The 14726-nt window shown below is 68.7% G+C and overlaps 2 protein-coding genes across 2 annotated transcripts in view; one reads left to right on the top strand and one right to left on the bottom strand.

Moving 5' to 3' along the window:
• Positions 1–3153: 3153 nt before the first annotated feature.
• Positions 3154–10640, top strand: NAT8L (N-acetyltransferase 8 like). The gene is made up of 3 exons (XM_081092720.1): positions 3154–3516; positions 4493–4657; positions 6490–10640. Exons 1-3 carry the CDS (start codon positions 3165–3167, stop codon positions 6855–6857), a joined length of 885 nt encoding a protein of 294 aa, XP_080948846.1. The 5' UTR covers positions 3154–3164; the 3' UTR covers positions 6858–10640.
• Positions 10641–11658: 1018 nt separating this feature from the next.
• Positions 11659–14726, bottom strand: part of POLN (DNA polymerase nu) — a 103323-nt gene continuing 100255 nt past the window's right edge. The window contains exons 23-25 of the mRNA XM_081092581.1: positions 13599–13666; positions 13060–13121; positions 11659–11971 (exon numbers count right to left, since the gene is read on the bottom strand). Of these exons, the coding sequence (XP_080948707.1) occupies positions 11816–11971; positions 13060–13121; positions 13599–13666 (286 nt within the window). The 3' untranslated portion in view covers positions 11659–11815. The remainder of the gene's footprint in view (positions 11972–13059; positions 13122–13598; positions 13667–14726) is intronic.

Here is a 14726-nt window from a genome sequence, read left to right as displayed (position 1 = left end):
ATGGGGTGGGGTGGGGTGGGGAGGCCCAGGTGGGGGTGTTGTAGAAGTGCAGCGTCAGCAAGGAGCTTGGCCCGCCATGTGGCCAAGGCCAGGGTGCCCGGGTCTGCCCTGAGCCGGGATCTCCCGGGCTGTCCCTCAGCTCCGGGCAGAGCTGGGAGTGGTGTCCCTGGGGCAGCATTCGCTCTCCTGGGCTCGGTGTGCCTGTTGCCCCCACTTTCTGTGCCTTTATCCCATCCTCATATTCTCCAGCGGGGCGTCATCCCGTGTCCCCGCTGGGCCCAGCTGGCTGGGGGAGTCGGGGGGGGGGGGGGAGGGAGGTGGACAAAGGCACTTGGGTTCTGGCTGGGAAAGAATTCGGAACCAAGAGCTAAACTGTAAGAGGACATTTGTTGGGTAAATGGCAGAGGGAGAAAAGGGAATTCCTAGAAAAAACGACTTAGGGAACGGGTTAGGGCGGCAAAGGAAGGGCGTTTGGAACTTGGGAGTGAGGAAGGTGACGGTACAGCCCGGGGAGGGGAGGGGAGGGAGGGAAAGGCAGGGGTGCTCTGGGGAGGGGAGCGCACTGGGTCCTCCGTCCTAGGGCTTAAGGTGGAGGTAGCAGGGAGGCCCCGGGAAGATCTGACAGGACAGTGTCCTTGCAGGTGTGTCCTCCCCTGATTGGCGGCACCAGGGCAGGGGTCCTATTCATGCAGCTGGTCCTGCTGTCAGCTGAGCTGTCGGCAGCCGGGGCTGGTGTTGTTGCTTCTCTGGGCCTGGAGCTGAACTACAACTTGAGGCCTAGAGGGCGCCTCGGGGAGGAAAGGTCAGGGGGTCCAGGATCTGCGGGGGAGGCCCCGGGGCTCCCCCTGGTGACCTGGGGGCCGTCCTCCTCGCTCTGCTCCCGGCTAACACGCCTCCAACGTAACACGCCTCCAACACGCTGGGCAGAGCAGGCGCTGGCAGAGCCCCCTCCCGGAGCCCCGGGCCTGTGGCTGGGGTGCCCGCACCAGGTCTCACCTTGCTCCCTCCTCCCCTCTGCCTGGTCCTGTTTTCCTTCCCATCCCCCGCCTTTGATTCACTTCCTCCAACGCCCCCCCTGCCCGGGCCATTCCCCAGGCCCCACCTGTGTCCCCAGGAGCTGCCTCCCGTCAGGTGCCAGGTGCTCCGAGGCCCAGGCCTGCCTCTGGAGCAGCCCACGGTGGGGGTCTGGGGAGGGGGGCTCTGGTGTTGGGTGAGGGGGCACCAGGGGGTCCTGGTCTGGCCTGAGGCCCAAGGAGGGTAGAGGATTTCACGGACCTGGGGTTCTGAGCGACAGCGCTGGGCGGACAGACTGCCCTGACTTGCCCAGCCTCGAGTTCTTCGTCTGTACAACGGGCTCCTGATGTGGGCTGAGGGCACAGCCTCCCTGGGACGGACGGGGAACCCCCGTGTCTTTGAGGCTCCCCCTGCCTTCTGCACCGTCCTCCCCTTCAAGTCACCCCCACTCCCAGCGCGTTAAACCCGGGCTGAGGCCTCCCGGCCCTTCCAGGTGGCTGGCCAGCCGGCCCCGCCGTCTCATCCTGGCTCTCGGCCCCTCTGGACCAAGGGGCTGAGCCGGGGCCGCGGGGGACAGGGCCTCAGCAGGTGCAGAACTGAAGACCCCGAGGCCACGCCAAGCGGAAGCCCAGGCTCCGCTGTCCCCCCCTTTCCTGGCCAGGACAGTGCTCCCCAAGCCCCTGACCCAGCGCCAAGCCCCGCTCCCCTTCCTCTGAATTCCCCTGACCTTCTAGGCACCCAGTGCGGCTCCCCAACCCCTGGGTTTTCCTGCCTGGACCCCTTGCCTGCTGTTGGCATCTCTCTGGCCCCTGGGGGCTGGTCTCACTGCGGGCCTGTCCCACCGGCTACACAAGCAGCAGGGCCCTGAGCTGCTCCTGAACCCACTTCAGATCACCAGGCACCTGGCAATCCTGGCACCTGGGAGCATGGTGTGGGGGTGCCCCCCTTTGTCCCCCCTCCGCAGCCCTGGCCGAAGACTAGTTCAGCGCCTTGGTCCGGCCGCCCCTCCCCGCGTCCCTTAGCGGGGGTGCAGGCAAGGACAGCCCCGCCCAGGCCCCGGGTGACCACAGGCGCCTGGCTGGGCTCTGTGGGCCGACGGGCCTCTAGCCACCAGCGCGGAGCAGGGAACTCAGCTCCGGCCGCTGGTGGGGTCACCTCGGGGGGTGCTGGCGATGAGGAGAGGGGTGCGGAGCGGCGGGCGGGGCTCCTGAAGTGCCAAGGGTTCTGGGGCGACCGCCCCCCCTCCGGCCTCCCCCTGACCCGCAGCGCTGGCCGGTCAGGCTCTCAGGGGCAGGAGGATCCGCCGGAGGCCCCCCTGCACCTGCACCGAGACTGCAGGGCGCATGCGTGGGCCACGGAAGGCCGGGAGGGGTCCTGCGGCCGCACCCCCTCCTCCCCGCCCCCGCCCCGGGGTCCGGTGTCTAAAGGGGGGTGGCGCGCTGCGCGGCGCGGACGTCAGACCCGCTCCGGTCGCACCCCCTCGCCTCCAGCCCGCGCAGCTCCGGGCGCACGTTCCCAGGGGCGCCAGGCGGGGGGGCTGGGGTGCCGCGCCCCGACAACGGGGCGGGAGACGAAGGTGCCTTCGTGACCGCGACCGGCGGCTGCGGAGGAAGAGGACGCGGCGCTGCGGGGCCCAAGGCCCGGTCCCGATCCGCGGCTTCCCGGACCGCACAGCGGGGGTGCGGGGCCCCCGGAGCGCCCCCTCCGGCCAGCTCCCCGGCCGCGCTCGCAGGTCCCCGGCACTCGGCGAGGCGGCCGCCCCCACCCGGGCGCCCTCCCTCCCGCAGCCGCCGGAGCCCGGCCGCCGCGCGGCGCGCAAATGTGCCACCGGGCGGGCGCGGAGGCGGCGTCGGCCCCCGCCCCCGCGGTCACATGGTGACCCCGCAGCCAATGCAGTGGACGCTAGGACCCTGCGGGACCCCGGGCGCCGCGGCCGCACCGGCGCCGCCGCATTATAAATCCTCCTCCAAGATGCGGCGCAGCTCCCCGCGCGCGCCCCGGCCGCCCGCCGCCTCCGCCCCGCGCCCCTGAGCCGCCGCCGCCGCCGCCGCCGCCGCGGGTCCGAGGGCGCCGCGCCCTTGCCCTGGGCCCGGCCCGCCCGCCCCGCCCGCCCCGCCCGCGCCCCGCGCCCCGCGCCGCCCGCCGGGTGCATGCATTGTGAGCCCGACATGGTCTGCGAGACGAAGATCGTGGCCGCCGAGGACCATGAGGCGCTGCCGGGGGCCAAGAAGGACGCGCTGCTCGCCGCCGCCATGTGGCCCCCGCTGCCCGCCGCGCCCCCGCCCGAGCCGCAGCCGGAGCCGCAGCCGCAGCCCCCGGGCGGCGCGGGGGGCGCGGGGCCCCCGGAGGGGCGCGGCGTGCACATCCGCGAGTTCCGCGCGGCCGAGCAGGAGGCGGCGTGCCGCATCTTCTACGACGGCATCATGGAGCGCATCCCCAACACGGCCTTCCGCGGCCTGCGGCAGCACCCGCGCGCGCAGCTGCTCTGCGCCCTGCTGGCCGGTCAGTGCGGGCCGCCGTCCGCCCGGACACGCCGCCCCCCGCCCGGTGGCCGGGACTCGGCTCGGAGGGAGCGGCCCCCGCGGCCCCCGCCCGCGCCCCCGCGCGCCCCGCGCTCTGCGGCGGCCGGGTCGGGGCCTCCCGCTGCGGGGCTGGCCCGGCTCCCGACCCAGGCGTCCGGGGCGGGGGCGTGGGAACCGGCGCGGGCGGGGGGCGGCGGGCGGGAGAGCGGGGTCCCCGCCGGCCGAGTCCGCGGGTGGGGGCGCGGGGCCGAGGCCGGCGCCCTCCGCGTGTGACTATATTTAACCCGCGGGCGGGGGCGGCTGCCTCGCGGCTCCGGGTGCTAATTTATGGGGGCGGCGGCCCGCCTGCGGGTGCGGGTGCGGGTGCGGGTGCGGGAGGGGTGCGCCGAGGACACAGCGGGGACACGGGCCTTGGGGTGCGCAGCCCCGCAGGGGCGTTGAGGCCTCTGCTCCCCATTTTCCAGATGAGCAGCTTGAGGCTCGGGCGGGTGCGACGCCCCCAAGGTCATGCGGCGGAGGCCGCTCTCCCCGCAGCCACCTGCCTGCGGCCGCTCCTGCCCTCACCCCTGGCGCCCGGGGCTGGTCCTGAAGGTGCCGCTTCCCGAGGGGGGTTCGGGGGGAGGCCGCTGCCCGAGGCGGGTCCTCGGAGGAGACCCCTGCGACCTCAGGTTAAAGGGCCCTGCGTCCTCGGGGGACGGTGCACAGGGGACGGGGAGGGGCCGGAGGCCAGGCTCCCCCGGGAGGACAGTCCTGGCGCCTTTGGCCTCGTCTCTCCTCCGGGCTCACGGGCTGGTCCCGTCCCCGGCTCGGAGGTGCAGTGGTGGCTGCTTCCTGCCCATCTCCCTCCCCCTCACCGTCCGTCCTCCCCTCCGCTCACCGTGCCCCCCATGTCCTCACCGTGCCCCCCCTCCGCTCACCGTGCCCCCCATGTCCTCACCGTGCCCCCCCTCCCGCAGGGCTCTGCTGGGCCCTCACGGGCTCGCTGCTGCTGACCTGCCTGGTGCCGGCGGGGCTGCTGGCGCTGCGCTACTACTACAGCCGGAAGGTGGTCCTCGCCTACCTGGACTGCGCGCTGCACACGGACATGGCCGACATCGAGCAGTACTACATGAAGCCGCCCGGTGAGCGCGGCGCCCCTCTTCCCCTGCCCCTCCTGGCCGCTCCCACCTCGGCAGCCCCAGGCCAAGCCGGCCCCGCCACTAGGCTCCAGGGTGACTGAGGGCCTGGCCGGGATTGGGGGGCAGGGCCTGGGGCAGAGCTCGGCCTCTGGTCCGAGGTCTGAGTGTCCACGGGCCGCTCGCCCTGGGCCTCCTCAGTCCTCTGAGGCCGGGTGCTGGGGGCCTGTGCTGAGGGTGGGGTCTCCCCTCTCGAAGGTCCTATCTGGCCGAGGTGCTCGTGGTGCCTGCTGGGTCCTGGGCTGGCCTGGGCACCGGGGCTGGGGGCGGGGGGGGGGGGGGGCAGTGGCAGGCAGAGAGGGCCCCGCGGGGGAGGGGGCTGGGTGGCGGGGACCCTGGGAGCAAGGGCCTTACTGTTTGCTTCTGGTCTCTGGGCACTTAGTGAGCCAGAGGGTCTCGCCCTGGCCCCTCTGTCCTCCAGGCTGGCCTGGGGCTGGGTCCTGGGGGTGGGAGGCAGGGCCCTGGTCTCCATGCCCAGAACCAAGGGCCGTCTGTCATCTTGGCCCTCGGGGGTGAGAGCCCCCCCCCCCCGCCCCCCGGTGCTGAGGGCTCAGGTCTGGGGAGAGGGGACAGATGTGCCCGGATAGTTGGGGGGGTCTAGCAAGAGCCTGGTGTCAGGGAAGGACAGTGGGGGGCCAGAGAGGAAGTGTCCCAGAGCCAGGGTGGCCTTCCCGGCACTGCCAGCTCCGTGCCCACCGCAGCCCGGCAGCAGCCTTGGCACCTTTGGTTCCCCTTGACCCTTTCCCAGGTGCAGACAAAACATCTCAGCCCCGAGGAGCCCAGCTGCTGCCTGGCTCTGCCTATGCCAGCCGGGCCCGACGGGCGAGGCCGCAGGAGCTGGGGGGGGTCCGGTCCGGCTGGGGGCCGGCTGTGGCATGAGGACTGGCACTCGGGTCTGCACTCTCTGGGCTGCAGTGTCCCTGAGTGGCCCCCTGAGACATGGGCGGGGTCTGCGGAAGACCCCACGGGGCCGCGCTGGATTGGTGGGGAAACCGAGGCCTGGGGGAGGCGAGGCTCCCAGCACTGACCTTTGGGTGGGCGGGCAGGCCAGCAGGTGGGCAGTCGCTCAGCCATTCCCAGCTCGGCCATGTCGGGCCTCAGAGGCGGGTAAAGGAGACGGAGCTGGTTGGCTGACGGGGGAGAGTTTGGCTGCTCGAGGAGGGGTTGGGGTGGGAGGATTCAGTGAGGAAGCTGGCGTGGCCTTGAGCAGGCCCGTGCCCTGGAGCGGGCACCCCCGCCCCAGCGGCCCTTTGCCTCCTGCAGCCCCTGGGCCTCGGTCAGAGCTGACAGGCTCTCCCAGTGGCCTGTGCCCTGCAGTCCGTCCTCTGTCTCCATCTTCTCCCCCTCCTTGCTGAGGGCTCCCCGCCTTCCTGTCCTGCATGGGGCTGTGATGGGTCTGGGCCAGGAGTGGGGACAGCTGGTCTGGTCACCGGGCTGGCTGCCCAGGAGAGGCCAGGGTCAGGGGGTGCCCATGGCCATCCCGGCTCCCCAATGGAGAGTGTCCACAGACCTTCCTCTGAGCCTCCCAGGGTCACGGGCTCCCAGGCCCAGCCGCCCCTGACCCGGGAGAGGGAGGGCCACAGGGTTGGCACGGCCACAGGCCCCTGAGGTCCCCTGAGGCCGAGGGGTTGTGGCCCTCACGGCCTCTCTCTGGCTGGCCGTGGTGTCCAGGCATTTGGCTGCCAGGCAGGGAAGCGGCCGATCGGCTGAGGCCTGCCCAGCTCTCGGGCAGCGGTGCCCCACGGCAGAGCCAGCCCTGACCGCCCTGTCCCCCGCAGGCTCCTGCTTCTGGGTGGCCGTGCTGGATGGCAACGTGGTGGGCATCGTGGCGGCGCGGGCCCACGAGGCGGACAACACCTTGGAGCTGCTGCGCATGTCCGTGGACTCGCGCTTCCGCGGCAAGGGCATCGCCAAGGCGCTGGGCCGCAAGGTGCTGGAGTTCGCCGTGGTGCACAACTACTCCGCCGTGGTGCTGGGGACGACGGCCGTCAAGGTGGCCGCCCACAAGCTCTACGAGTCGCTGGGCTTCAGACACATGGGCTGCAGTGACCACTACGTGCTGCCCGGCATGACCCTCTCGCTGGCCGAGCGCCTCTTCTTCCAGGTCCGCTACCACCGCTACCGCCTGCAGCTGCGCGAGGAGTGACCGCTGCCCGCCCGCCGCCCGCTGCCCGCACCCGCCCGCCCCCACCCGGGCCGCTTGCAGGCGCTCGCCTTGGCGTTTCTGTTGGGTTTTTCCTTCTTCAACATCACGTGGTTCTCTGGCTGGTTCTCGGGGGGGCGGGGCTCTTGCTCGTCCATGACACTTCGGGGGGTGGGTCGTTTGCAGCCATGGCCCCCTGCCCGCCCATCCTGCTGGGACCACGCCCTGAAGAGTGACAGCATGGACCACCGCAGGCCCACGCCGCTGCCCGGCCCTGGGTGGCAGGGCTCCTGGCCCACAGCCGTCAGCCCCGGCCCAGCCTTGCCCACCAAGCACAGAACCTCTGTAGTGAGGCCCTTGCCCAGCAGATCGCTGGCCGCTGGCCCGGCTCTGGCTCAGCCATGGGTCCCCAGGAGGCGTGGCCTGCTGGGCCGGCGGCCACTGCCCCTCAGGCCTCCGCTCTGTGCATGCTGAGCACGTGGCTGGCTGCAGCATGCCGCATGCCCACACCTCCCGCCCGCCCGGCTGCCTGCCCATGGGGCCCAGACTGGGGAGCGTCCCTGCCCGCCTGGAGCCAGCCCCGGAGCCACCTGCTTGCAGGAGGCCTGTCTCAAGAGCCCTCGCTTCACCTGGTTCCGCTTTGCTTTGACACCCAATCGCCTTTCCCTTTGGCCCCCACCCCTCCCCTGCCCAGGCTTTGCTGATTGGCGTCATCACCAGGTGTGGTTCCCATAGCAACCTGCTGCACAGCCTGGGTCAGAGCCCTGCAGGGGAGCAGGGTGGGGAGGCCTCCCCCTCGCCCCCCCAGACCTGGCCTCAGCCTGCCCTGTGAATATGAGCCCAGCCGCTGCCACCACCACAGCCCACAGCTTCCCCTCGCCTGGAACCAACCTGTTTTTTTAATAAGTTATTTAGACAGAATAGCACTCTGCATGCCTGTAATTCTCGGGACAAACGGTAGTTGACGCCCTCACACGCACACCCGTGTGGTCTAGAATAGGCGCTATTTCCCGCCCAGTTTGGTCCGGGTGGGTGGAGGGTTTCAAAATTTGGAATCAGGAGGGAGCTCCTGATTAGCATCATTTCCCCCAAAGAGCATTCCTAGTTTGTGAGGAGGCTGAGGCCCCTGCCCAGCTCGGATGTGCCGCTGCCTTTGGGAGGGACCAGTGGGCCCTCCGTCCAGCTTGGCTGGGGGCCTGGACGCTGGCGCTGCTCGGCCTCCTGAGGTTGGGGCCGGGGCCGTCGGGCAGGGTGGCCCGGGCGGGGACGAGCAGGTGGTCGGCAGTGGCCGCACGTCCAGCTGTGAGCCTGGACCCGCCGCCGAGACCCCTTCACTGGGGGCTGGGAGGAAGGGACCCGCATGGGCCGCGGAGGGGACGTTCCTAAAGGGGCTTTGGAAGTGAGCGAGCGAGCAGGGTGCCCGGTTTCCCCGGTGCCTGCGTGCTGTGGCGTGAGGCGTTGGCGGAGCACTGTACAGACCCCGCTCTCCCCTGTACATACCCCGGAGGCCGGCCCCACTCGGGGTGGGAGTTTTGTAGACTGTACAGAAATCGGCACCCTATTTTCTTGCAGCTCAGATTTTGTTAACCTGGATTATACAGACAGACGTAAAGCGTTTTAGCAAAATGGAAAAGCTGTGCCTTTCTCCTTTCTGTTGGCTGGGTTCTGGCTGGGAGCAGCCTCCGCGGCCATGGGGCCCGGCGGGTCAGCATGGTGGTCGAGGTGGTAGCTGTGGGGGGGTGGGGGGTAGGGCGAGCTCTTTGATCCTGTGCCTTCCCAGCCTCTGTCCCTGAGGTGGGAGGAGCTGCTGGTGCCCAGGGCTGGGAGGGCGGAGCCTGGGCTGTCATCTGGTTGGGGATGGACACCTCGCTGGCCTGCTTCTGGGCAGAGGTGTGGCCGCCTCCTGCTCTGCCGGCATCTGTCCGAGAGGGACCTGGGTGGGCCCTGTCTTCCTGGTCAGATGGCCCACAGTGGGTGGACGCCACCAGGACTTTTATTGCCCTTTGGTGCTGCCAGGAGGCGGGAGAGATGCCAGGAGGGTGTGGCGGGGCGCCGTGTCGGGAACCCCGGTGCCTAGTCGCTGTGGGCAGAGACGTCTGCGCCCACCCAGCTGGGCGTGCCCTGCACCAGGACAGGCCCTCGCCAGGGCAGTGTTGCTTGGCAGATCCCGAGGTCCACGGGGACAGACCCCCCCCAGCCGCCTGCTGGCGAGAGCGGGACCCCCCTGCAGGGGCTGCCCGGCTGCTGCTTTCCTCCAGCCTGGGTGCCAACTGCTCCAGAACATGCCCTGAGATGTGACTTTTATACGTTTGTAGAAATCCTGACTTTACCTCTTCTACCTCTGAAGCATCCTCCCCAGGCCGCTCAGTGACGAGTCTCTAGCTTCTCCGTGGGCCCTGGCAGCCTGGGCCCTTCTCCCTGCGGGCCCCGGGGCGCCCCCTGAGGCTCCGGAAGAGTGAGCCGGGCCAGGGGTTGCTCAGGGCTCGGGGCTCCCAGGATCCCTGTTTGGGAGCAGAGAGCAGGAGGCAGCGTGTTCCGGAATGTTCGTTAGCTGGGCAGCTCCAGGCAGTGGGATCCAGGGCAGCTGAGGGCTCCTGGGCCTGGCCTGGCACCACCAGGGTCTTGGCATGTGTCTGGTGGCCATCCCCAGGGCAGCTCCCACTGCCCAGCAGGCCCCCCGGGCCAGTGGTCTGCAGGTGCTGAGGCGCCATGGGGCCTCTCCCGTTTCACCCCGTGTCCGGCTTGGCCTCCCAGTGCAGCCGGGAGGAGAGGGCGGAGGGCAGGGATGCTGCCTGGAGGGTGAGGCCTGTCCTGCAGGAAGGTGTGGGCTGGAGGCCCTCCCACAGGCGGCCTGAGGCCAGGGGTCCTTGCTGGCCCCTCCAACTCTGCGGTCTTTCCTCCAAGAAGCCCCTTGGAGGGAGGTGGGGGCCACGGGGCTGGCTCTGGCCGCGGGCACGTTGGCGATCCGCGTGCCTGTGGGGCAGCCGCCTGGGGGGGCTGGAGCCCCTTCCTGTCCGTGTCCTGCCAGGTGGGCGGCATCGCTGCGTCGGTTTGAAGCGACTTCTGCGTCAGTTCTGGCCCCGTGCTGTGTTCTGTGCTGGGGCATTCCCAGGAGGCTTTGGGGTCAGGTCTGGGCTGGGAAGGGCAGGCCTGGGAGGTGGGCTCCTGGATGCCCAGGACACGCCCGTGGGTGTGGCCAGAGCTGCTGGGTGGCTTTTAAACAGCAATAATCAGCCCGTTGGGAGAAGGGGTGCCGGCCTGTGCACTCGGGCACGTGTGGTCACGGGGGGAGCCTGGGCAGGGAGGCCGGGAGGTGCTGTGCTGGGCCTGTGGGGCCGGGAACTGCGAATGGGGCGCTCCTTCCCAGCGGGGGTGCCGGGCGGCTGGGCATGGAGGTGGCATGACCCAGACGAGGCTCTGCCTGGGTCTGGGCGTGTGGGGAGGATGGCTGAGGTCAGACTTGGTGACGTGGAGTCACCTCGCCTGGCTGTTGGCCACGGCTGGCATGGACGCTGCGTCTGGCCCGGTGGGCCCGGAGCCTGTCAGGTGCCTGGCTTACTGTTGTGAGCCCACGACTGGGTGACTCCTGAGACCCCAGGATGTGCCAAACCACCCCCAGGAGGGCCCAGGGCAGCGGCGAGCTGAGCTCCAGAGGGACAGGCCACAGGGCCGGGGGGCAGGGTCCCCGCTCCTGTGGGTGTGTGAGCAGCAGGAGGGTGTGGGGGTGGCCCTTCGACCTGCGCGCCCCGATGCTGCTGTTCTTCAATAAAACCAGAGCTGGCGGAATCGGCCTCCGTGCTTTCTTGAGGCGGCCCCAGCCTGGCGCGGGCGGGAAGGGCTGGTTTCCTGGAGACTCGGGGGAGCCTGTGGGCTGAGATGCCCTGTCCCTGTCTGGCACCCTCTGCGGGGCACTCCCTGTAGGCCTGGGGGTGGCAGTGGGGCCGACAGGAGGGGCTGGGGGTCCAGGTGGTGACAAGAGCGAGGAGAGGTTCAGGGTGGGCCCTGGCTTTGTTGATGGGGACCCGGCCAGCCCTGCCCCAGACAGCTCCCCACCTCCCTCCCGAGGCGTCTGCCCTCAGCCTGGGGCCGTTGGGTGCACAGGCCAGGCTGTGGGGTCAGTTCCCAGGCTGTTCATTTTTTTGGGCCAGATGGCCCCTGTGAAGCCCCCAGAGGGTGTGCTCTGAGGTGACAGCGCAGTAAAGACGTCTAGGCGCAGGCTGCGGGCTGCAGGCGGGGCCAGGCGCAGCCCGGAACGAGAGAAGGGGGGCTGGGCCTGGGACCTGGTGACCAGGGCTCCCAAGGACGGTGCATCCCGAGGGCTCCGTGAAGGCAGCACAGAACCCAGCCGCGTGTCAGCAGGGGCAGCCAGGCCCCCGGGGACAGGAGCTCCTGGGCCCAGTGGGCGCATCAACATGCTCCCCCGCCTTGACAGGTGCCACAGGCCCAGTCGGAGCCCAGATCCAGACCCGGAAGCTGGTGGGAGGACCTGGAACACACTCTCAGGGGCCGCCACAGAGGCAGCCATGTGTGCATTACAGTGATGTAACCTCCCGGTGCCTCGGTTTCCCCACAGTGCAGGGCATGCTGGTGCCTGTCACCGTCTGCTGCGAGGCTTTGGGGTGCACAGCTGGGCCCTTCCCTTGGCACCGGAGAAGAACGGCCCAGGCAGGGAGCCAGCTGCTCCCAGGGCTGGTCACTGGCCGGTGGCCTGTGGGGACTGGCCGGCCGGCGGCTCAGGTGGGGCGCTCAGCCCCAGCCGGGCACTTCCCACCCACGGGAAGAAGTCACGACAATGGACGAGGATAGCTTTGTGGACAGCGTTTACTCGGGCGCAGACCCAGAGGGTGCACTTGGCCGGGCCATGTCCTGCTCCAGCCACCAGCCAGCACAGACACCAGCCCTGGCCTCGGGGAGGCCACCCAGGGGCTGGGGAGCCGATTCTGCCCCCGCTGTCGCCGGGGCTACGGATGAAATGCAGGGGAAGACGGCAGGTGCGGTCTGGCCAGGCGGTTGTGTGGAGACGTGGCAGGACAGGGGCGTGGCCGAGGCAGGGCCTCCTGCAGTGGCACCAGGTGTCCCCAGGAGCGGCCAGTGCTCAGGCTCACCTTCAGGGGCACCTGTGGGTGGCAGCCAGGGGTGAGTGCAGGTCTGGCCAGCTTGCCATCACCTCCCAGTCCCCTACCCGGGGACGGCCACAGTGCAAGGCAGACACGCCCCAACACACCCACAGCCACACGGCTACGGGACGCACGATAACGCATACTCCCGGGGACAGGCAGGCCAGCTCACGCACACTCACACTCTGGGCATAGCACCTCCACGTTGGCCAAGTCTGCCACCTGAGCTGCCAGGGCCTGTGCCAGGGAGCATGCCTGCAGGGGCGGGGCCAGGCCAGGTGCCACCCTGTGCTGGCCACCTCAGGGCCCTGAGAGGTTCCAGGGGTCCAGGAGAGCCCTCCTGGGGCCTTGATCCCTGGACCATGGCTCAAGAGCCCCTCTTGTTAGGGTGGGGGAGGGCCCCCAACAGCCGCAGCCCTGCCACCTGCAGGACTACTGGGGGCTCCTGGCCTCCATGGAAGGAATGCACCCCACGTCCCCACGTGCTGCAGGAGCAAGCATGGACACCCCGGACCCTGACCCTGGCCAGCCCAGGCAGTGCTCCCTGACTATCTAGCACTGCCTGGGGGCGGACGGGCCATGCAGGGGCCCTCCGGGCACACAGTGTGGCCACAACCCGAGGAGGAAGAGCGGAGGCTGCTGGGGACCTGGTGGCTGGAGCCCCCTCGGAGGGACAGGGACAGGCATGGCTCTGCCCACCAGGGTGACTGCACAGGCTTCAGGGACTCCCACCCCCTCCTTATCCCTCCATTTTTCCCACTGACTTGGGGGAGCCCCTCTGAGGGGTGACCAGCAGGGGTGGGGCTGGGATCAGGCTCAGCAGGCCCGGTGCACCTGAGGCAGGTGGGGGCCCCTGGGTGCCTGACCCAGTCCCAATGCCCCAAAGACACCCTGTGGCTCTCCCAGGCAGAGGGCCACACCTTGTCGCCAGGGTAATGGCTCCTCAGGGGGCAGGTGGGAGCAGCCGGGCTGGGGCCTGCGGCAGGGCCGGGCCTGGCCTGTCCGGGCGCTCCTGCCCCGGGCACTGTGCCCTCCCCGCGGGGTCCCTGGCAGCTGGGGTGTGGCCCCCGGTTCCCGCTGCCCCTCACCTGCAGCTGCAGTTCCAGCGCCCTCACGTGCTGCAAGGCCTCCATGGCTCCCTGGACCAGAGCTAGGAGAGAGAGAAGGGGGTTGGAGCCCCTGCCCCTCGGGCCACGCCCACAGGTTCCCCAGCTGGGCCTCCTCAGCCCTCAGGTGCTGGGCAGGGTCGGGCCGGGGTCAGGCTAGGCCTGCAGCTCCGTTCGAGGCTCTGGGGCCAAGGAAGGGGGAGGAGCGGGGGCAGGAGCCCCATGGGGGTGCAGGCCCAGGTGAAGCCGGCAGGGCAGCTCTGGGTGCCGGTGGTGGCCCCATGGGGGGCCTGGGTCACCGTGGGGCATCCTGGGCCCTAGAGGGGAGCAGCCAGCTTGGTTCCGGGGTCCCAGAGCGAGCTGCCTCTCTAACAGTGAGCACCCATCCTACGCCCCCAAGTCTGACATGCCACACAGATCTGGACAGACATGCCCAGGACCGGCAGGGGAGGGGGACCTGAGCACACCCCCAGGCAGACCCGGGCCGACCGGACGTGCCTTCCTGTCTCCTCTGGGCTCACCTGCAAACTCGGGCACCTGCGCATCTTCCACCTCAAACAGCAGCTCATCATGGATCTGGGCAACCAGCCTGAAACACAGAGCCCGGGGGTGTCAGCCTGTGAGGGGACCCCACACGGTCAGTGCCGGGAGCCGGTCCATCCTTGCTGTTTTCAAGGGACCTGGCATATATGGCATACTGCTCTTAATATGTTTGCTCACCTTCTTGGCACTATGTGTTTTAACCAAGGTCACCTCTCTGAGAAAGATTGTTTCCCCAGGTAGGGATTTCCCCTGAAGTTAGGGAAGGAATAAAACCCCTTAAGTAAGTGCCAGGAGGGTAGTTAATCACTTTAACTATGAACAATCATGCTTAAGCTACATAATCTTTACTCCCTGGAATGGAGATAAGAAACGCCCTAACCTTTGGAATAGAAATTGATAGGATTGGAATCAACTGGTATAAATACAGATGTAACAAGACAACAGGACACAGAACCTAGACACAGAACCTAGACACAGAACCTACACAGAACCTAGACACAGAACCTAGACACAGAACCTAGAGACAGAAGAACTTTGCTGGAGAGAACATGGCAAAAGATCCTGGACAGAAACTGGCCACAGAACCTAGAGACAGAACCTAGCGAGAGAACCTGGCTGAAGAACCTAGAGACAGAACCTGGCTACAGAACCTGGATAGAACATGGCAAGAGAACCTGACTAGAACCTGGTGACTGAACCTGGCTGGTGAACCTGGACAGAACCTGGCTGGAGAACCTAGCGAGGGAACATGGCTACAGAACCTGGCTGGAGAACCTGGAAAACCTGGCTGGAGAACCTAGCAAGAGAACACGGACACAGAACCTGGCTGGAGATCCTAACCAGAACTTCGCTGGAGATCCTGACCAGAACTTGGCTAGAGATCCTGGCTAGGCTGCTGATCAACTGAACGCTGTCTCTGTGTCATTCCTTCTTCGCCAACTCCGTCCACACCTTTGGGGACCCCTGGACCTGCTGGGGTTGGACCCCAGCAGGTCATTCAGGACCCCACGCGGTCGGGCACCACTGGCTGCCCAGCGAGGGGGCGTCAATGGGGCGAGTGTACGGGGCACATTGTGGCACAGGGTGTCGGAGAGGAGATGGCCCAG

This window comes from Myotis nattereri (genome assembly GCF_964212035.1).
Source record: "Myotis nattereri genome assembly, chromosome: 1".
Taxonomy (NCBI): Eukaryota; Metazoa; Chordata; class Mammalia; order Chiroptera; family Vespertilionidae; genus Myotis; species Myotis nattereri.
Note: the sequence above shows the minus strand (reverse complement) of the source record. Positions and strands in the feature narration are given on the sequence as shown.